The 22,751-nt window shown below is 42.6% G+C and overlaps 1 protein-coding gene across 1 annotated transcript in view; it reads left to right on the top strand.

The window, feature by feature from the left end:
• BRDT (bromodomain testis associated) overlaps positions 1 to 22,751 on the top strand; it is a 55,110-nt gene that overhangs the window by 6,977 nt on the left and 25,382 nt on the right. Inside the window, 4 exon segments of the mRNA XM_033151609.1 lie at positions 13,755 to 14,001; positions 18,415 to 18,552; positions 20,252 to 20,381; positions 22,210 to 22,394. Coding sequence (XP_033007500.1) covers positions 13,810 to 14,001; positions 18,415 to 18,552; positions 20,252 to 20,381; positions 22,210 to 22,394 — 645 coding nt within the window. The 5' untranslated portion in view covers positions 13,755 to 13,809.

Raw genomic sequence — 22,751 nt, 5'->3', positions numbered from 1 at the left:
TACAGGGAACCCAGCAGAGGGCCTTCTCAGTAGTGGTGCCCGCCCTGTGGAACATCCTCCCATCAGATGTCAAGGAAATAATCAGTTTTAGAAATTTTAGAAACATCTGAATGCAGCCCTGTTTAGGGAAGTTTTTAATGTTTGATGTTTTATTGTGTTTTTAATATTCTGTTGGAAGCTGCCCAGAGTGGCTAGGGAGGCCTGGGTGGGGTATAAGTAATAAATTAATGTTGTTGTTGTTGTTGCCAACCCTTTGGTTTTGTGGATGGGGGAAGTGCCAAGGCTATTCCACCTCCTCTGCTTTGGCTGCCCTGTGCATGGAGTGACATTTTGAAAAGGAGAGGAGTTAAGAAGTATTGTGTCCATTTGCCTTCTCTTTGTTTTTCTGTGCATGGAAGGACTTATTGAAAGTAGTGAGGGAGAGAAGCTCTCTTGCCCATGGAGGGCTTTAGGAAAGAGGAGGGGAGAAGAAGTGTCAGGCCTGTTTGCCTCCTCTTTGCTTTGCTATCCACCAGCCAGGTCAGGTGCAGCAAGCAGTGGGAAGCTGCTGTGCCCATGAAGTTTTTGGAAAACATGTGTGTGGAGCGGTGAAGGAAGAGCCACAGGGGCCACCTGTTTGCTGCTCTACTTTGTTTTGCTGCCTGCCAGTGACATGGAGCAGGAGGCAAGCAGCTACTTTTTTTATTTAAAAAAAGTGTGCACTGGGGTGGTGGGAGTGTGGGAATTGCCTGTTGGTTGTTTTATTGCCTGTCAGCCATGAGAGGGAATTTTTGAAAAGGGGGGGGGGTGAGTGGAAGAAGGAACATAGGAATTGGCCCTTGGCAACTGTGTTTGTTTTATTGTCTGCTGGCTTGTGGGGCAGGCAGCTACTTGAGAGAGGCCTCAGCTGAATGTGGGGGAAAGGATAAGGCAATTATTTCCTGTTTCTACTGTAGGCCATACAGCAGGTATTGTTCTAAATCTGTTGGGGAGGCACTGCAGAGGCAACCTCATCTCCATTATCTCATTTTTTCCTGATGGTACCAAAGATTTTTTGGGAAGCAGAATCACATTTCCCCTGATTGTTCCTCAACTGGTGTGTGTGTGTGTGTGTGTGTGTGTGTGTGTGTGTGTGTGTGTGTTGTAGGGGGTGGAGTCCATTTCAGAAGCATCCTTATTATCACCATCACCTTCTCTTCCTGCCAGGTCCACAGCAGGGATTGTTTCCAAGTTGTCTGACGAGGGGGCAGCATAGTGCAAAGGCATAAACCAGAATTTTGACACCCTTACGTTTAGGTGAACAAATAGGGCCCCTCAAAATAGCTGCGCACAGAGCTCCACAGGCCATAAATCTGCCACTGGGTGTGAAGGAGTATTTCTCCCGCACATAATCCTGCCCGGGCCCTTTTGGCCAGCTGGAGACTCTTCTGGTGGCGCCATTGTTGCATGAGATTAGGAGGTCTGTTGCTTGCCAGAAGGTCTTCTCGGCAATAGCACCCCAGCTACGAAAGAGTCTCCCCTCAAATTTTGATTGGCATTAAGCTTTTTCCAGCATGCTGTTTTGTCCCCGAGAGATAATTGCTTGCGCCCTGAGTTATGAGACTATTCTGACCAATGTACTTAATAGATGGATGGTGGCTGTGTTCCAAACCGTATTTTGTTCTCCTTTTATAGTGTATCATGTTTAAAAATGTTGTGTTCACCTAATGAGGTCATCCATCTTATAAATAAGAGGGCAGAGCTCTGGGATGCTGCGAGGGATTTGCAAAACTATGCAGAGCTCTAACTGATTGAAGAGGATTTGGAGACTGTTTACAAAGCAGTCAGACGGTTCTGTGGCCTGCATAGAATCTCCAGCACGCACAAGGGCTGCTTTCTCTGCACACTTCAGGGAAATCTGCATGTTTCTAGAGCTGCCCGCTTCCCTTCACAATGCCTTCACCAAAGTGCTAATAGTGAGAATGGTCAGAAATTGTAAGGCCAAGTAGGCTTGCTAAGATGTATAACAGGCATCCCCAACCTGCGGCCCTCCAGATGTTTTGGCCTACAACTCCCATGATCCCTAGCTAACAGGACTAGTGGTCAGGGATGATGGGAATTGTAGTCCAAAACATCTGGAGGGCCGAAGGTTGGGGTGCCTGATGTATAAGGTTGAATCAGATAAGTGCTGGAGATGCAAAGAGGTTGAGGGGACCTTCTTTCACATGTGCTGGACTTGTAAAAGGGTAAAAGAGTATTGGGAAACAATCAATAATGAATTGAAAAAAAAGTTTAGAAGTACTCCCCCCCCCCAAAAAATAGAGTCTTTTTTGTTGGGGATAATTCAGACTGAAATTCCCAGGTGTCAAAAAAGGTTATTTATGTATGAAGCCCGTGTTTTGTTAGCTCAAAAATGGAAAGCGAGCGAGATCCCAACCAAAGAATGGCAACTTAAACTGATGGAATATGTTACAGGTGGGTAGCCGTGTTGGTCTGCCATAGTCGAAACAAAATAGAAAATTCTTTCTAGTAGCACCTTAGAGACCAACTGAGTTTGTTCTTGGTATGAGCTTTCGTGTGCATGCACACTTCTTCAGATAGTGTGCATGCACACGAAAGCTCATACCAAGAACAAACTCAGTTGGTGTCTAAGGTGCTACTGGAAAGAATTTTCTATGATGGAATATGCGCAGCTTGCGGATCCAACTTATAGAATAAGAGAAGAAGAACATTCGTTTAAAGAAGATTGGAAAACGTTTATTGAATATACGGGGGTGAATTGCGTACACTTGAAAACGTTGGCAGCATTAAGATAAATTCAACAGTGTAAATAAGTTTTGGTGGATGTACTAATGAAATACTGAATGCTTTAGTTTTTGTAAAATGTGCAGGGATTTATGATATGCAAAATGAACCATGGAAAGAGAAGAAGGGAAGTCATTGATATTTTAAGGATGCTTAAATGATTGTAAAACAGAAAATTTAATTTAAAAATGTATTAAAAAGAAAGAAAGAAATTGTAAGGCCGACACTGGGACAAATGCAGGATCCCAACCAGGTTGCCGATCGGCTACACTGAGCTCTGCTCTGCAGGTGGGTGCTACTGTTTTCCTGGCACCGGGTCTTCCATACATGCAACTTGCCCCTGGATTGGCTCTATGCAGAAAAGCTCATCTATGCATGGCGTTTGGGAAGGGGCGAATGCAATCTCGTCCCCCATCTTCATGTATTGACTGTCCCTATATCAGTCACCCGCACACAGTTTATGTGGAACAAAGCTGAGTGAATGCAGGACTTGGAACTCCCACTGTCTTTTTCATGTCCAAAAACAGCCACTGGGGACAGGGGGGAAATCCAACTTGGACTGGGCTATGACTTTGGAGGGAAAAGACCTGATCCTTTCCTCCCATGGCACAACCCTGATCGGGATCCCCCTGTCCTCCCAGAGCCGTTACTAACAGCGGGATGGAAAACAGAAAGCTGTAATGTCCACACTTAATGGCAGCTTTTGGGGAGGTGGGGTTAGGTTGGAGACTCCACCCTCACCCCGGCATCTACATTCCAATTCTCACCACACACCCCATGGCTGCTTTTCAAAAACAGCATTAGGAGTACCAATGACAGAACTCCCACATTACATCTTATTTGGCTCCGGGTTTTGCTCCTTTGACACCTTCTGCCATGACCATGAAATGGAGTCAGTGGAAAGGCCTTGTAACACTATGATATGAAACAGAATAGCATTGTGGGACTTATTTGGGGGAGATCAGTCCCACGCCCCTTTAAACACTGGTGCACCCCATAATTTCCCCCCAGAGATGTAAGTGGCTGCCAGTTAAACCTACCTATATCTTTAAGTCCAAACCACCACTTGCACGTCCCAGAGAGGGTATGTACAAGTGTGTGAATGCATGGCACACAGTACACAAACAATATCTGGGCCCTCTTGCTGCCCTCCTGCCCTTTAGCATGATAGAAATTTTGCTAGTTTACAATAGAAGCCAGGAAGACAAATGGTTTTGGTTTCCAACCACAAATATTGACAGGTCTCGCTTTCTGAAAAGCGATTTTATAATGACTCAGCTGACATAAATTAGCCATTTTCCAGTTTCTGATACAGTGGTACCTTGGTTTTAGAACAGCTTAGTTTATGGACAACTTGGAAACAGAATGCTGCAAACCCAGAAGTAGGTGTTCTGGTTTGTGAACATGTTCCGGTTCCTGTTGCGTGTGTTTCGTTTGTTAATTGAGTTTCCCTCTGCTAATCGGAGGCTTCCTGTTGAGTCTGTCGGCTGTTGAGTCCCAAGCAGCCACGCAACACAGAGGTGATATTTGGAGCTTTTGTTTTTGCTAATTTTTTGTGTTTTTGTTTGTGTGGCTTTTTCGTTTTTGTGACTGAGACTTGTGACTCTGTTTTTTGTGACTTGTTTTTATGACTGTGTGGAACCCAGTTCAGCTACTGATTGATTTTGTGACTGCAGAAATGGATAAAAGTCCCCCATCCAAACAATGACTATCATCAGTGCACATAAGAAAATTAATTTCAATTTTTATCATCTACAATACTGTCTTGTTTATTTTATAGTACATTGATTATTGCTTTCATTTTACGGATCAATGGTCTCGTTAGATAGTAAAATTCATGTCAAATTGCTGTTTCAGGGGTTGTTTTTAAAAGTCTGGAACGGATTAATCCATTGTGAATTACTTTTTATGGGAAAGCACGCCTTGGTTTTAGAATGCTTTGGTTTTGGAACATACTTCCGGAACGGATTAAGTTTGGGAACCAAGGTACCACTTTATTTCTCTTCCCTAAAAATGGGTTTCCCCATTCACTTCTTTTAATAGCTTCAAAATAAGTGAAATCCAGTTGTGAGCTGACATCTACTGGCTAAAAGCTGCAAGTTGCATTACAAACACAAAAAAGCGCATTCATTTCAAGCAAACCTTTGCAAAGGCAGAAATCAGCTGGAGGGATGACAATAACCAGGAAATGCCTAAATAAAACAAATAAATAGCAAATAACAATCAAGAAACGAAGAACGTTAATAGCTAAAAAATGAATAATGTTAGTGAGAGAGAGGACAGAGAGGAAAACACAGTTAAGGAACATATTCGCATGTGCTATATTAAATTAGGGTTAATGCCTGTGCTTTAAGTGATCAACAAATAACGTCTTGCAAGGCTTCTACTGTTTTCAGAGAAGCTAAGATTGTGAAGAGACCATTTGCTTTCATTTAACATCTCAGGTTTTGAAATGCTTCAGGTGGTGACTTTTTTCAACGAGCTTTGCTTGCACCTACCATTCTCAGTTACTAAAAAGTTTCATTTTCAGTGACCTTATTTAGGAAATAATTAAGAAGCAACCAATAATGTACAAACTTGTAAATGCAGCTGATTATCTGAATAACAGTATCATGGAAAGCAGGGAATGAATTCCAGATACAGGCTGATCAAGTTTGAGGTAATTAAAAAACAACAACAAACTTTTATAGTCCCGAATTACAAAGCTATTGTTAACACAAAAATTGTCTGTAAACGGATCGGTATCTTAGCCTCTGATTTTTGGCAGTCCTACATAAACATCCTAGCTTAATACACATGGCACAACACTAAGAATTTTCAAACTTTTCATGGATTATATGCCAATTGATACTACTGTAACTGACTTTCCAGAATGTAAGGATTTACACCAAGCTGGACTGCATAAACATTTTATAAGGCATTACCTTGTAAATCAAAAGCAGCATAAATCTTTCAAGATAATCCAATAAAAAACAAAAATGTTGTCCATTGCACTTTTTGGTGGAAGAACTATGTTCCTCATAAAAGTTTCCTTTTGAAAAACTCAGGAGTATGTCATAGAACAGAGCTAAGCATTTCACAGCTTTTCAGCTATTGATAGGACTCCCAGCTAAAAGGTCCCAATAAATAAAGACACATACAGAAGATGCAGACACATAAAAGATGTCTTATGAATACATAGATGTGCAAGCAGAAAGCCTACCCAAGTATGGAATAAGGCAGACACACAGCTGAGCTGAGAATCATTTCTGCAGTTACTGAATGCTCTCTGGAAAACTCAGACTGGAGCCCACGACAGTGATATGCAACTGTAATTCTGAATCTTCTTGTAGGGAAGCCGGCTTTCCACATCCCTGCTATGTTTTCATCAACAGACCATTGGTGTCTATGCAATAGCTGTGCTCATTTGGTCCTGAAATGAGCTATGTGCTGCAATACAATTAGCTACTCCAGGAAGCTAGAACCAGCCCAGTCCTATGCAGATTCAGGCATACCAAAGCCCATCAAAATCTATGTGCCTAACTCTTCATGGGATCGCATTGCTAGCATAACAAAATTGGACATTGTGAATAAATTATTCTATCTGGGATGCGCTGGGAATCCTTAGCTTGCTGTTGCTCATGGCAGGCAAGGCAATTAGATATTAGTAAACTCAAGAGGCGTAAATTGACCCCAAACTTACACCTTTTAGACCACCAGCAGCAAACCTGTGGCTATCCAGATGTTGTTAAGGTACTGCTCCCATCAACCCTGATGGAGCTGGAGTTCAACAACATCTGGCAGAAGGCCACAAGTTAGTCGCCTCTTTTGTTAGGCCCACCCATATCAAGTAGGATAATTCAGTTTGGGGCATCATGTGCAATCAAGGATGTCCTGGCTTGAAGTCAAATCTCCTGCTATTTCCCCCAGAATGGAGACATTCCAGATTCAATGGAACTGACACTGAAATAACAACACGCAGGGTTGCAACCTTATGAGAATAGCACGGCTCCAGTTAAGCTTAATGGGCATGAAATGAGTCTCAAAAGCCCTACTCGCAAATAGTATAATCTTGGTGTCATGTTCCTAGGAGGAAAGGCTATGTTGTGTAAGATCTATGCACCCTTTACTGTATAGTTCAGAGTTTTGGGGCTGCAATCCTATAGCAAACATTATGTGAGAGTAGCTGGTTGGGAGAGGTGAGGAATGGGATCAAGTGTGGCTTGTTACCACGGTTAGCTCAGAGATGGGAGAGAATTGCAGCAGAGAGGGAGAAGTGTCAGAGTGGACAACTGGGAATGAAAGGGATGAAAGGTTTAGGGAGCCATAAGCTGTCACCCTATGTCCCCTTGCATAGCAGCAGTACGCCCTCCTGAATGCAACAGGACTAACATTTGAGTAGATATGTATAGGATTGTGCTAAGAGTGTTCATTCTGCTCTGATTATACAGATTATTGATGCTGAGATAAGGGGAACCTGTGGCCCAATTTAAGGTGCTCACACTAGTTTAAAACCCTAAACAACTCAGACACCAAAGACCCGACAGGCCTCCTCCTCCTTCCCTACAAATCCTCTCAGAAGTTAAGAATGGCAGAGGGTGCCCTACTGGTTGTTCCCCCCACCTAAGAAGGTCAGGGACGTGGTGGTTCCTAAGTCATGGAACTCCCTCTCCAAAGAGATGTGCCTGGCATCTTCATTGTGGCATTGTGTTTTCATGGTTATAATCCACCCTGGGACCTTAGAGGGAAGGACAAGTTGACAACAACAAGGCTGGACTTCAATGGCCGCTTATCGCTGACCATTGGGCCATGGTGGCTTGGGGCTGGTGAGAGTTGACTTTCAACATCTGGAATACCACAGGTTCACCATCTCTGATTTATGGCATTGTACGTTTTGTTCATGCAAAATATTAATAACCTGTTATCCAAAATAAATCCTGCACCTGTTTGAGCAAAGTCCCGGAGTGTATTGCTTTCTAAATGAACCTATGTTGGTAGGAGCAGAACACATGTGACCCCAGGGTATATATTTTTAGACATAACACCACCCTGCAACTTTTGTCCTGCAGCAAACATCTGCAGCGAGGCTCCCCTATTTCCACCAAATCTAAACTATCATGGCACAATTGCTGTTTGTAACATTATTCCAGAAAGGTGAAAATGACATTGTAGAACACTTTAATCATGATCTATTACTGGCTCAGTGAATCTAAACCAACCATCTCACTCCTCTGAGTGAAAATGTACCATGGACACAACAAGCAGCAAACTCTTATATTCACATCAACAAGGCATGGGGACGGGCATATCATTCTGGATCACATGAATCTCTTTTCAAAATATTTGCACTGACAGACCCTGCTTTCCCAACCAGATGGAAAAAATAAGCATTTTAAAAAACTAAATGGGACTGAAATCTCTCCCCACCCTAAAATATAATTACTTGCCAGAAGAGCATGGAAACTGTCCTAACTGCAAAAGACAAACCCCCATTTTGTAATAGGATGCCCCACAGCAGCAGTGGGGACATTTGGCTCTCCTCATATTGCTGAACTACAGTTCCCAACAGCCCTAGCAAGCATGGCCAACAGTTGGCGCGGGATAGGAGTTGTAGTCCAGCAACATCTGGGGGGGCCAAAGCATTTCCACACCTGCCCTACAGGAACGATTTAAAACTCCCCAAGTTTAACAGCGCAACCCTACAGGCATTTACTCAGAAATCAGCCACATTCCCTAGTTAAGTCAGTCAAAGCTAGGCTGTGTACCTTTACAACACATTCAAAGCACATTTTTTTTCCTCTCAAAGAATTCTGGACACTGTAGTTTGTTAAGGATTGCTGGGTGTTGCAACTCTGCGAGGGGTCAACTACAGCGCTCAAGAGTTCTTTCAGGACGTATAATGTGTATGCAGCCTGCATACCACCTTTCTCTAAACATTACAATAAACCTTGAATTAATACACACACACACACACACTAGATTATCCATGACATCTCCCTATTGAAGACAGCTAAAGGAGAAACAGTAAGTGCATTTAGGGCTGCAGCCTAAGTAGCCAGCTCTTATGTTTCATGCCTTTGCCCCAAACTGACACTAAAACAGAACTTTTATTTCTGATGCTGTTTCATTAATTCATAAAAACAGCAGAGGGCTCCATAACCATCTAACTGCAAATGCACTGTTAGATCGGTTCTGGGACAGATCATGGCAGATTTAGGCAACCTCTTCCCAAAAGAAACCTTACATACACGACTACAGGGTCTCCAAGCCAATTTGCCCAACCCTTTCTTACAAAGAAGGGGCTTTTAACAAACTCGCCAAGCCAAGTTACATGCATGCACATAAGAATGAATTAATGCCACCAGGTGTGGCACCCTTGGCAAATGCTATGACTGTGCTAATTATCAGAAACACCTGGACTTTTCTAGGCAGCAGAATAACTCTGTTTCAAAGGTAAAGTTGCAAGTTTTGCTTTATATTTTAAAACTTTTCAGGGAAATGCCGGGAGAGAGAACTACCTGTTGCATTAAACCAGTTGTCTTTTAACAAAGCTGTGGAACACAATGACAAATTCCAATAACGAGTGGGTGGGTGCTTTTTTTGAAAATAAAAAAGAGCATTTTTTTTAGCAATTGTTACAGCCCGAGACCCATCATAGTGCACAAGCATATGTCTGTGAGGCCTTTCTTCCTCTCCTACATGACATTCTACACATTATTCCATCCTCCATTCTCATATTTAACGCTGGTCAGAGATGCACAGTTCACAGCTTCTCTTGGACAAAAGTCAGTGCAGGATTTGACCCCAAATAGTTAGATCTCATTTGGTTCCCGTAACATCAATAGAAACACTCTACTGCAGTTCCATGCACAACTTACTTTTGTAAGTAAACACCATATAACTCAATGGACGGCTGAACAAACTTACATCTAAGAAGGCTGCAGTACAAGTTTAGATAATCATCCAAACAAGTTTAGATAATCGTTCCGATAACACTATTACAGGAACAGGAATCAATGCTTAAGTTGATTTAATGTAAATCGGGGGAAGTAATGTTTGGACAAGCTAGAATCTCCACATCTCCCTTTATTTCCCATAAGCACTACTCTCTGACTTGCTTGCTTGATGAAAGAAATTAAGACACACAACCCAGTCCATATTTAGCTAAACTAAAATACAACTAACATGCTATTCAATTATTCTGGGTGGGTTTTTTCTTTTCTAAAACAGACCAATATGGGGAAATACCTGGGCAGGTGTTGCCATTGTGAAATTATAAACTGCAGATGTGGCTAAATCCCATGTAGTGAAAAAGCAAAGGTGAAAGTTCTGATTTGCTTTGCTTCAGAGGTCTGCTTCTTCCTTACAGGTAAGTTGCTGTGCTGGTTCATGTTATAGCTCTGATTTCCAACTACTTTTATTTTTAAAAAATTTCTCTCTTTATTCCCTGAATCAGAAATTGTGCGTGATGACTTATGGCTTGGCTGCCCTTGCTAGGAATGACAAAATGAAAAGAAAAATATTTCCTAATTATGAGATGGTTTCATAAATAATCAGATCCACAGTTAGTTTTGCTTGCAAAAGACAAAAGGAGGAGTTGATGAAAGTATAGGTCTTTGCAAACAAAAACAAGGTGTATTGAACTTGGTAGGATATACACATTTAGAGTTACCATATGTCCTCTTTTTCCAGGACGCGTCCTCTTCATATGTAAAATGATGGCCACTGGTTCTCCACCCTGATTTATATGTTCAGCTCTGTGCCTTTGTGCAAAGGGGTGGGTGAAATGTCCTCCACTCTTCCAGCAGCGACCCCAAATATTTTGTTCCAATCAAAATATTGTCCCTTTCTGTTTTTGGGTTGTTGGTATTTACAAACAGGCACGGCTGCATGGTCTGTATTTGTTACAGACAAGTGAGAAACCCAGAGTCTAGACTCTGCTCCTGGAATCTAATGCCATATCTTCAATGCACCCTAGAGGCAAAGGGGGTTAACCCGACTTACTCACCTTACTTTCGGGGGCGGGGGGCTGTACATCTTACCAGAAGCACAGGCTAGCTCCCACTGTCCCAGAGATATCTATGACCCTGCTTGTTATGGTGGTTGGTCCCTCTGTGCTTCTGGGTTGGAAGCCACACCCTGTTGGCTCCTCCTGCTTGTGCATAGGAAATATCAGCAGGAATTGTGGGACTTGTTATTGACAGACTGTGTTGCATAAGGAGGCATATGTCTCTCAGTTGACTTTTCCTCTACAAGTGCACCCGAGAAAGGGTATAGCTGGCAGCTTGCTGTTGAGAACCTTGGCTTGGTCTCCTCTTACTCAGCTTCTGCTCAACAATAGGAAATCTTGAAATACCTGGCCACATCATATAGATGGAGGGAAAGCATGACCAAATTGCTTGTCTTACAATTTTGTTTTTTCCCTTCATCAAAAAGATTCCAGTGCAGTTTAATACACGAGAGGTTGGGTTTTCTAGGTAAGCAACTTCAAGGTTTGTTGCCCACCTTTGTGTGTGTGATGCATGCAGTGCTCTGACAACTAATTGTAACGACCACCTCCCAAATCTAGTTAAGTTCTGCTGTTGAATGGCACGAAACCTTGAATTTTATTCCAAGGACTGACGAGACACCTTAAAAGTCAGGAGCGCTGGTTAAGTCAGCTAGGAAATTGGGAGCATACTGCGCCAAAATACTAAGAGAAAGGAGTAGTAGCTTCGTAGCCAGGAGAAACGTGCAACTATTTGGTTAAGCGCAACTGACCCAATGCTCTACATCAGAATGGAAATGATTCACAATATTGTATCAAACACACTTTGTGATGTGACAGCAACTGTTTTAAAGGTTGTTGTAGTACAACAAGGATGTTTCCCACCACCAAATGGTATGCAGGCACCTGCCCGTCTCTATATATGAATTAAGTCTGTTGTATGACTCCTTATTGCAATAGCTGTGTTGAACCTAGATTCCCCTAGTGTGCTAGTACCTTAATTAACAATTGCTTTGAATAAAATTCTATTACGTTTCTTAGAACCTCTTAATCCTTCCTTAATTACAAGCTCAATTTTTCCTCCCAGTACTTTGTTTCTCCTGAGTGATTGGCTTATGGCAGGCTCTGAATCCATATCCAGATGGCTTGACAAATTGGCTGACAAAAACTCAGTTGTGTACAGAGTTGAAGTTGCAAATTATTTGGGCTTTCTACAATCCATATCTATCTATCTATCTATCTATCTATCTATCTATCTATCTATTTACAGTATATCAGGAATGGGGCACCCATAGCTGGGGTCGAGAAGAGGTGGAAGTCCAATATCCTCTGCAGAGGCACAGATCCTGATTTGAATATCTATACCCTCTTTTTATGTGACCTCTTTTGCTCATCTTCAAGAAGTGTCTCCAGCTACTTAGTTTTTGTGGCAGTATCTTGCCCTAGCTTCTCGGAGAGACTAGATGCATGGCAGTTCTGAAGCAGACTTGACAAGTTCACCCAGGATTAAAGATTCTATGGCAGTTAGGAAGACAGTTGAGAGTCCCGGACAAATAGCAAGGAATCTGCATGATTCAGGGTGTGGGTGTAAGAAATGGCCTCTTCTGACTCTTAGAAAATAATCTGGCTTTTTAAATAACCCCTTTCCAAGGGACACCAGGTATGGCATGAAAGCAATAGCTGTCCCCCACAGTTTTGTCATCCATCATCTTGCATTCAAGCACATGCTACCTCTGGAAACTGACTCATGATATCCCTTTGTATGTTTGTGGATCCATGCAGATATTGTTGGTTTATGCTGGGGCGGGGGGTAGGTGGGGGGATGACAACTCCTCACTTTATGCAAGAGTTCCTATTTCCTTGGCATCTTCTGAGTGGTGAGCCATAAGTTTATGTGCCCTTACTTTCTTTTCCCCCTCCTGAATTTGGGTGGTGTTGTATCTTGAACATGAGAGTGACCTGCCAACGCGTCCATGTCTTGAGTTTGGTTGTAACAAATAAAATAATTCTGATTTTGTGTTGTCCTCATTCAGAATGGCTTTTCTGTGATGCAGCTTTGCTAAGCCCTTGAGAAGGATGTAGGCATCAGCAGTCAAACTTCGGCTGTTAGTGGTTCACTGTCCTAGAGATACATATATATATATATATATATATATATATATATATATATATATACATACCAAAATATTTAAAAAAATGGGGATATGAATGGGATAATCTCATGGATGTATCTGTCAGAATCCTGGGACGGAGAGATACAAATATTACACTTTGGCGAGTCCTATCAGAGAGGCATCCTTGCTAGCTGATAATAAGGCTAGATTACCTCTATTTTCCTTCCCAGTGTTTGAATTGCTTTAGATGGGTACCCCAAATCCCATACCCCTTCCTGCTTCTTATGCAGCTACCAATGGGCAGTGCACTCTGCCCTCTCCCATTGGCCAAGGGACCAAAGAACTGCTAAAATGTGCTTCCTGCTCCACAAGCATCGTGGCAATGGGTAGATCAACCTGGTCCCATCCATCAGTGAAGAAGAAGCTGCAAATATCTTGTTTGTGTCCTCCCTGGTAGAAAACATGCTTGTAAGAAACTTGCAACTAAGAACTAGTGCTTGACTATATATATATTTTCCTCCCTCCATCGTCCCCTCCTTTTCCTCTTCTTGTATCGTGTATTTTAGATGGTAAGCCTGAGGGCCTCTTATTATTGATCATTGTAAACTGCTCTGTGAGCCTTTTGGCTAAAAAGTGAGGTGTTTGGGTTTTTTAAGCAGTACAAAGAGATACACATGGAGTAGGTTTCTTTCCCCTCCCCCAACACCCCCCAAGTTGACTGTAAGAGGGATTGCTGCTCCATGTATCTCTCACCCTGATTTTGCTATTGATTCAAGCAAGAAACGTGTGCGTTTTGTATCACAGCAAATGACGCCTTTTTGAGGCTTTCCACCTTCTTGACAACATTGTTTATCTAGAGTAAAGACGAAACAATGAATCGATTCACATGCCGTGGATCGCTTTTCTTGCAGATTCTCTGACAGAGAGGTTGACCTGCAAGGCAACAGATACGCGCTAGAGATCAACATGACTTCCCCAGGTCAGCAGCATACGACAATTGTCAATCCTCCCCCTCCAAAATACATCAATGCCCAAGGAACTGGCCGCTTGACAAATCAGCTTCAGTATTTGCAGAGGGTGCTCATGAGAGCAATGTGGAGACATAACTTCTCCTGGCCGTTTCACCAGCCGGTAGACGCTGCAGGCCTAAACCTCCCGGTAAGAGTTTACTGTGCTTTAGCTTTATCTTAAACAGAAATATGAATAGTTAAGGAAGAAGCAGGGGTACGCATGCCTGAACATGCAGGTCATCTTTCAGTGAGAAACTCTGGTGATGCAAGCACATCAGCCTGATCTGTGACAAATTCTTGAACTTCCTCTCTCTCGCTGTGATCACATATGGCAAACTGAAGCAGGTGTTCCTGCATAACAGAGCAATCTTATCCCTGACCAGGCAGCAATGGGGTGCCACGGGACAAAGTGGTATAGCCACTGTTGCTCACATCAGTCAGGGTGGAAGATGGGGATGGGCATAGCCCTGCTCAGCACTGCACCAATCTGGATTGTGTGGGAATGTTGTGGACAGTAGGAGAAGATATATTGATTACATATTAACCTTCCCCACTCACACTAGTGAGCTAGTAGCAGAGCACATTCCCTTGCACATTGCTGGAAGCAAGTTGGTCGATTCGTTTGAATCTCCTGAGTTAAGCAATCCAGTCTGGCTTGTCCAGATTGGATTTGTTCCTGGTAAATTCCCCTTTTATCCCTCTTAAAAAGAATAAAGACACAACAGTCCTCTCTTAAAAGTAATAAGAAGTTTATTATCATTCAGTTCACAGTAGGTTCCCTGAAGGGCAGGCTTTTGCTTGTACTTACAGAAGAGAGTGTGGGTTAATCTCATATGGGGATTGAGCCCATGTGCTGCTGGCTGAGAGCCAGCAGACAGCAAAAGGCATCAAGATGAGTCAAGAGAAAAATGGAGGAAGGGGAAGATGGTTGTGTGACTTGCCAGGGTCACACCCATCTACCTGGTCACACGCAGGGGGAGGATGCTTCAGACCAGGTGTGACAGGAAGTCCTCCTGGCTGAATCAACATTCCCCTGGGTGTGTCTACTCTTGGCAAACAGGAAATGTTGTATTTCACTGCTTTTGTGATGTTACACCCCACAGATTGGACCCAATGCCATCAGCAGGGTTGTTCTGAAATCCAGGGCTGGCTTCCCTGAAGTCCCATTTTTGGGACTTCCTGTGAGCTGTTGCCCAGTGGGAATCCCTCCAGAGCTCAGGGAGCTCAGCACCAGATGAATGATCACTCCATGGATGGAGCATGGTGGAAAGATTTTGGTCTGGGTGGGTGAAAGGAGTTTTTTCTGTATCCACACACACTTGGCATGGTGGGTTGGGTTTTTGAAATGCTACTCAAGTGATTTAAGAGGGGGGGGGTGTCTCTTCAAGAACATGAGCACACTCCTTGTTAATATAGTTAATATTTTTAAATTATCAATAAAAACGAGAGCAACCATAGATGGTGGGATGCTCTTAGGAATGCAGCTGTTGTGTATTTATAAATACAAACACACTGCAGTATATAACACAACTTTTAATGCACAATAATAGAATCTTAATGTCAAAAGGCACCAAATATTAGAACATATCGCTATGAATGATAAATAATTACATCTGATAAAGAATAAGATACTACTGTCAATAAGATTGTAGCAAATTGGCTGAAAATTGTCATGATCAAAGAAAATCACATACATTGTATATGTAGAAAATGGTCTGCAGCAATGTGTGAAAACACCTTAGTTCAATGTGGAGAAGCAACGAAATAATTCCAGCTATGTGGTATTTATTCTATTTGATGGCAATTATTTTTTCAGCAGTTGCTATATAAAATTAAAAAACGAAATCTCTAAGAACTTATTCATAATGAAGAGTAAGTCTTCTCCCTTAAACGCAAATCCATAATTCAAACTTGTAAAATAATTAATGTGACTATTTTATATATGGCCTTGCTCTCTTAAGTCCCCCTATACTATAATTAGTGATATTAATCAATTAATCAACAAAACATTCACAAATTTCACCCTTCAACCTTCTTGGCCCCCTATCCAATCAATCAAATTAAAATACATTGTCTCTGAACAAAACCTCTGTATTTTAGGTACTGAAGGACGTGTAACATAAATTGAACTGGCAAAAATTCACTCATCATAGGAAGAAAAGCCCATAATAGCTGCATTTCATTTCCTATTGTAGTAACTCATCAGAGCCAAAAGAATGGAAAAGGGGGAAAAAAGGAAAAGGTAGCTGTTAACTTTCAGCTATGCCAATTAAAAATTTGCTGACTAATTAAAATAGGTCCCTTTTGATTAATCTTAAGTCATCTACCAGTTCACTGAAATACTATGTAATCATAATAACTGATTTTGGTGCTTATCAGTATTCAATCTTTACTTTTTCCTGACTGTTTATTGGCTGAACTATAACATGCATACTTAGTCTGCGGGCCTTTCTCTTCAAAAATCATCGCAGGGCTTGGATCTTGTCAGTGAAGGCTAAACCCCTCAGACACGTTTCCGTTTTTCTTGACAAACTCAAATGGTCAGTTTGTCCAAAAGTGCTTTCAAAGTGACTGTCACCTTCCATTTCTGGTGTTGGATTTCCAAAGAAGCTGTCACTTGAGGTTAATATTAGAGGTCACTCACTCAGTGTAGTGTGTGTGTGTGTGTATATATATATATATATATATATATATATATATATATATATATGGAACTTGCCTTGGGCCTCTTCTGCCTCTTCAGACTTCTAAGGGAGACACTTAAAACGTATTCCATATACTTGTAAGAACATTGTACCATCAACCTTGGCTTGTCATCTATGAACAACTTTTTGGCAAATGCTACAGACAAAATTGTTCCTTCTCTGCACCTCTCTACCTATGGCTGTGTGTCAGTTTCTTCCACAAACTGTCTGCCTGGATTAAAATATACTTATATTTGTTTGGGGCTGGGGGGGTATATAAAGTAAAAATCAGGGTGCCCCTAGAAACACCCCTAAACTGGGTATGCAGCTACAGTGTATCTGGGTTTTACTTAGCCTTAAGCATCAACGAGGTGCTGGAGAAGATGTCAAGATCTAGGAACACTTCTATAGGAATGGGAATAGCTCACGAGTTAAATTGTTTTGGAAAGCTGTGTTTTGTTCCTAATTATAGAAGGCACAATGATCGCTCCCCACATCAAATGGAGGGTGACGTTTGCGTGGTCGCGCGCAGCCCCTTGAGCTCCTAGGCGACACAGTTCGGACTGGCTGCGCCTTCCCCCAGGAGGGATACCTGGGGTCTCCGCCTACCCCAGCTAAGCGCCCAATCCCGCCTGGGGGAGGCGTTGCCAGGGGATTGGGCAGGTAAGGGGAGGGACTACCTAGCCCACACAATAGAAGGTGCAGCTTACCAGGAAGCAGCAGTTGGGCTCCAGAGCTTCTCCCACCCTCCACTCCCTCAATTAACGCTTATTTTTGCAGGTTAACCTCTTTTTCCACAGGCACACAGGCGCTGCTATGTCAAGGCTGCTGTTCAAGGGCCGGAAAGGAATTTCCCTGCACTGGCAGGTTTTGCCTTTCCCGTAGCAATTCGTCACAACTTTGGTGGTTTCAAGCCTTGGGCGGAATCCTTTAGTCATCTTCCTAAATGGGGGGGGCGCGTGGGGCGGTGACTCCACACCCCCAGTGCAGCGGCGATACCAGGGTTCCCCGTTAAAGGGGAACTGGGGGGAGGCAGTGACCATACGCCGAGAGGTTGTCATTGTTCTCCCCCACCAGTGGCGGCAAAATGGGGGGGGCGGGCTATCTGTTTGAACATATGTTCTCCAGAGCTAGCCCAATCCCCAGACATTCTGGATTACCCTGCAGTTTCCCAGATCCCCGGTTGGGGGCTGGGAAGGATAAACGCCCAATGCCTGAGCCAAGGTCTCCCTACACCTGAATCTTAATAAAGTTGTGGCCAATTTTAATCCCATAGCACGGTGTCTTGTGTTGTTATTCCGCTCGGGGGTCACCTGGGGGTTGGGGGACTCCGCCTGTCCATGCAATAAGACCATACCCGCAATTCATTATCTGTCCGAAACAGAGCTGTCCTTTTTTCTTTTCTTTTTTTGCATTGAGAAACGGCCATAGCTGTCAACTTTTCCTTTTTTTTACAATGAGAAACGGTGCTGGAATAAGGGAATTTCCCGCAAAAAAAGGGGAAGTTGACAGCTATGGGACTCCGAAACCTTTCTCCAGAGGGAAAGTGTGTTTTCCCAACCACCTGCTTGCTTTAAGAATTACTGAGATTGTATGTAAAATACTTGACTTTAGCCATATAAACCCAGTCCACTGCCATAAAGTAAGCAGATTTCAGTAAGGCCTTGGGCAGTAGTTTACATTGAAGGTTTTGTGTGTGTGTGTGTGTGTGTGTGTGTGTGTGTGTGTTGTGCTGTATGCCTTTTTTCAATATGGAAAAGTTTCTCCCTCCAAGACACAAGGCAGGAGTCTATGGTTACGGCAATGAACTGTTCTTCTAAGTCATGGTACTCTTAACGTTTTTTTTTCTCTCTCTCTCTTTAAAAAACTTCAAACAGGATTATTATAGCATTATTAAAAATCCAATGGACTTGACTACAATTCAGAAACGTCTGGAACACACATGCTACAGTTGTGCTGCAGAATGCATTGAAGATTTTAAAACTATGTTTGCAAATTGCTATTTGTATAACAAGGTATGTATGATGTATAGCCAAAGGTGGCAGTTTTTCAGATTTCTCTGTAATGATCTGTTAGGGCTACTTGGGATTATTTAATGGCAGCAGAATCATCTGCTGTTGTTGCTAATAATTTAATTTATTGCTCACCCTTCCTCCTAAGGTCCCAGGGTTGGTTACGAATACGACAATTTAAAATACAGCCTTTTTAAACAACTTACAGTAGCAAAAGTAGGGCGGATTCTTAAAACAGACATTTAATTGTAATGATGGGATTCTCCACTTCTGTTGTCTTTTTTTTTTTTTTACTCAAATACCTGAACATCATCAAAAACATGTATAAACATTTGCATGTATTTCCTGCTGCTCCACTTCCTAGCAGTTGTTCCACATCCCCCAGCTCTCAATTATTTGTTATAAAAGGTTTTGTTTCATCAAATCATAGAGCTGTAGAGTTGGAAGGGATCCTGAGGATCATCTAGTAGACTGACCGCCTGCAATGCAGGAATAGGCAGCTGTCCCATACGGGGATCGAACCTGCAACCTGGGCGCCACCAGCACCAAGCTGTAACCAGCTGAGCTATCCAAGTTGGTGTTGCGTTTGTGCACCCATTCACCTAAACCAGGGTTTTCCAAACTTGGGACTCCAGCTGTTTTGGGACTGCAATTCCCATCATTCCCTAGTGTAAGGTGGTTTAGTGGCTGCTCATGAGTAACCAGGCTGACGCAAACTTCTGGAACTAAGTTCCTTTATTGTGCAGGTATTTACAGTGCAGCTAAAGAAAGAACGTCCATCTCATCCTTCTGCAGAGTCCGGGAATGACCCCTTCCGGTTCTTCGCCCAGCATAAAAGGCGCGGGATGTGGAACCCCCGCCTCCCCCTCTACGTCTTCCCCCCCCCTGTGCAAAAGGGGAGACGGAAGGGGTGTTTCACCTCCCATTTCTGCTCGGTGCGAAGGCTCTCTTCCCCTGTCACAGCCCCGGCTCCCACTTCCTGTTTCCATCTCCCCCTCCCCATTGGAGGAACTGCTGCTCCTCCCACTGCACGAAGATGAAGAGCTCAGCACCGGAGATGGGAGCTCGCGATACTGATAAAGCCCTGGCACCCTCTTGTCTTCCGGCGAGGGCAGTCTCCTGACACCTAGCCATTGGTCCTGCTAGCTAGGGATAATGGGAGTTGTAGTCCAAAAACAGCGGGAGACCCAAGTTTGGGAAACCATGACCTGTTTGCTTTGCCTGTTTCTAGAAGCGGTTAAACCAGGCTCCTTCAGTATCCTGCCTCAAACTGCTTTTCATATCCACCCTTCTGCACAGGGGGGAAGGACGTAGAGGGGTTGCATGGGTACAATTTCAGGAACCAGGCACTTTGCAGGGAATGAAAAACCCAGGTCTATGTAACGGTAACCTGTACTTATAGGATACTACTGTTTTGTAGGAGCTGGTGTTATTGGAGTCCTTCAGCTGTTCCTAAGTCAGCTCTAGCCAAGGTGGGAACACCTTTGCATAGGATGAAGACATCTCGGATGAGCTGCAATGGAAACGCAAACCCCGGGATTGGTGCAGCAGTGCCTCATTCTCTCTAATGAGCCCTGAGCTCTGTGACTTAAAAAAATAAAAGCAAACCAGTCCCCGCCCGCTGACTCGCAGCTGAATGTAATGTGGGTGTTAGTCTAGCATTACAAGCATCTTGATCTCATGTGTAATGCTTGTCTTGCAGCCCGGCGATGACATTGTTTTCATGGCCCAAGCGTTAGAGAAAGTCTTTCTGCAGAAAGTTGCGCAGATGCCCCCCGATGAGAAAATAGTGGTGGTCAATAAAGGGAGAAGGAAAGGGAAAAGAACGGATGGTAAGAAAAGTAATTGAGCGAAGGTCTCTGAGCAGAATGTGGCACCAATGGAAGTGGCCGTAAAATATTGCATTTCTGGAGAGAAGCTTTTCCAACAGCAAACATCTAAAACAAAGAGTAAACAACAACTGAAGAAGTATCTTCAGTATCTGAAGAAGTGTGCATGCACACGAAAGCTCATACCAAGAACAAACTCAGTTGGTCTCTAAGGTGCTACTGGAAAGAATTTCCTATTTTGTTTCAACAACTGAGACTTATTTATGGCTGATGACAAGATTTAGTAGTCAGATTCGGCAGAACTGTTGTAGGATAAAGAATATGGTGCTTTCAAGGCTGATTAAATATAGGAAAATCGAGCGACTGAAGTAGGAAATCTTACATTTAACACATGGGAGATTAAAACAGGAAATATTGTACCTAAGACATGCATAGCTTAAGTCTGTGAGCTGGTTCTAGCTGACAAACTTTCTTAAGACTTTCTCCCAATATCTAAATTAGGTTCAATTCTAGTCTACCACTAAGGAAATGATGAGGCCAAAAGAAATCGGCATTTACGGAATGACAAAGGGACTTTACAATATTGATATACTGTATTGTAATATATATTTCAGTGCTGACAATGCAAACGTACCTTTTCAATGGTAAGACCATGATGGATGTTTTAGTTGATCTAACAATAGATAGATAATTGGAAAATATGGAAGTCTACATATATTACCATTTGGAACGCCCAAGGGAAAAAATGCCCAATGTTAAATCAATTTTCTTGTTTGTTTGTTTTTTTAATTAATTTAACAGAATTTATATACAGTGGTACCTCGGGTTAGGAACTTAATTCGTTCTGGAGGTCCGTTCTTAACCTGAAACTGTTCTTAACCTGAGGTACCACTTTAGCTAATGGGGCCTCCTGCTGCCGCCGTCGCACTATTTCTGTTCTCATCCTGAAGCAAAGTTCTTAACCTGAGGTACTATTTCTGGGTTAGCGGAGTCTGTAACCTGAAGCATCTGTAACCTGAAGTTTCTGTAACCCGAGGTACCACTGTACCGCTTAATCATCAAAACAGCTAAGCATTTTACATAAAACAATACCATATATTCAAAAACAATGCCATATATCCATTAGCAATATCAACGATACCAATAAAAGTTAAAAAGAATTTGACTTTAGTTTTCAAAATACAATTGAAATCAGCATTTAAAAAAAATACCTAATAAAATAAAACTATGTGTTTAGTTATAACTGTTTATAAGATTGGTTACTGCAAAAGTTTTGGGTGCATGGTGGGTTTATTTTGGGGAGAATCCTATACAGTAATACTAAACGGTTGCCATTTTGGGGTGGAATTCCATCACACACTGGCAAATTGAGAACGCACAATTCTAGTTGCTTGGAAAGTCTTCTGCAACAAATCTGCTTTCCTAAAAGATCAAGCTTTTTGCAGTAAGTAAAGTGAAGGGGAGATACACTGGAAAAGGTGGGATAGCCCTTGCTTAGATGCAACATCTCATCTCCCCACAAACAAATCAGAACAAATACTTACTTAATTAGCTGACATAACCTAAGCTCTCTGCAGACAAATCATGATACAAACTGTAGTCTGGAAACAGCCTTTGAGTGCTGATCCTTATAGAGGCAAAACAACTCCACCCCTGTACACAAGGAAGGTGTTGGCAGACTTGGGGAGGGGGACCCCAAAATTTGCAGAAGTACAAAAAAAGGCTTCCAGGCTGTGACAGTAGATGAGTTAGCAAAGAATCTTTAAAAAGACCAATTTTTGGAGCGCTGTTAGGACTCCTTCGCTCATACAGCTTTGCTTAATTTCCTTAGGGCCCGATGAAGGAATCCTGCAACTTAACCAAAGCCAACAGCCAAAACAGGCTAAGAAAGTGAAACCAGCACAGATGATGACCCCGGCGCCGCAGCAAAATGCCCCAGAACTGTCACCGGTGACTCCACCATCAAATGTAATGCCAGCTACTGAAATGGCAACGAAAGGGGTAGGTTCTAAAAAGATGGGTGCTTTCCTGGCCATCTATTGGAATGGCTTTTGGTACAGAGCACAATATGGGTACCAAAATGAAAAGAGGGAAGCTGCGCATGTTTAAAAGAATGGAATCTGCCCCCGTAAGAAGATGCTTAACAGAACAACAGAGATGTTGGCCCAGCGGTAATTACTGCTAAATATGAACAAAGGCCTCTGAAATATTTCTAGATTTAAATGACTGGAAACAAGGGATTTTAAACTAAATTTTATTTTATTTTTTTACAGTAAGTTTTGCTAGTTTTCAACTACAACAATCCAGTGGTAGCCTCATCATAACAATGCCAAATTATAATGCAATTACTAATCCCCAGCATTCAGGTGCCAA

This window comes from Lacerta agilis, chromosome 6 (genome assembly GCF_009819535.1).
Source record: "Lacerta agilis isolate rLacAgi1 chromosome 6, rLacAgi1.pri, whole genome shotgun sequence".
Lineage (NCBI taxonomy): Eukaryota > Metazoa > Chordata > Lepidosauria > Squamata > Lacertidae > Lacerta > Lacerta agilis.
This window is presented reverse-complemented; position numbering and strand designations above follow the sequence as displayed.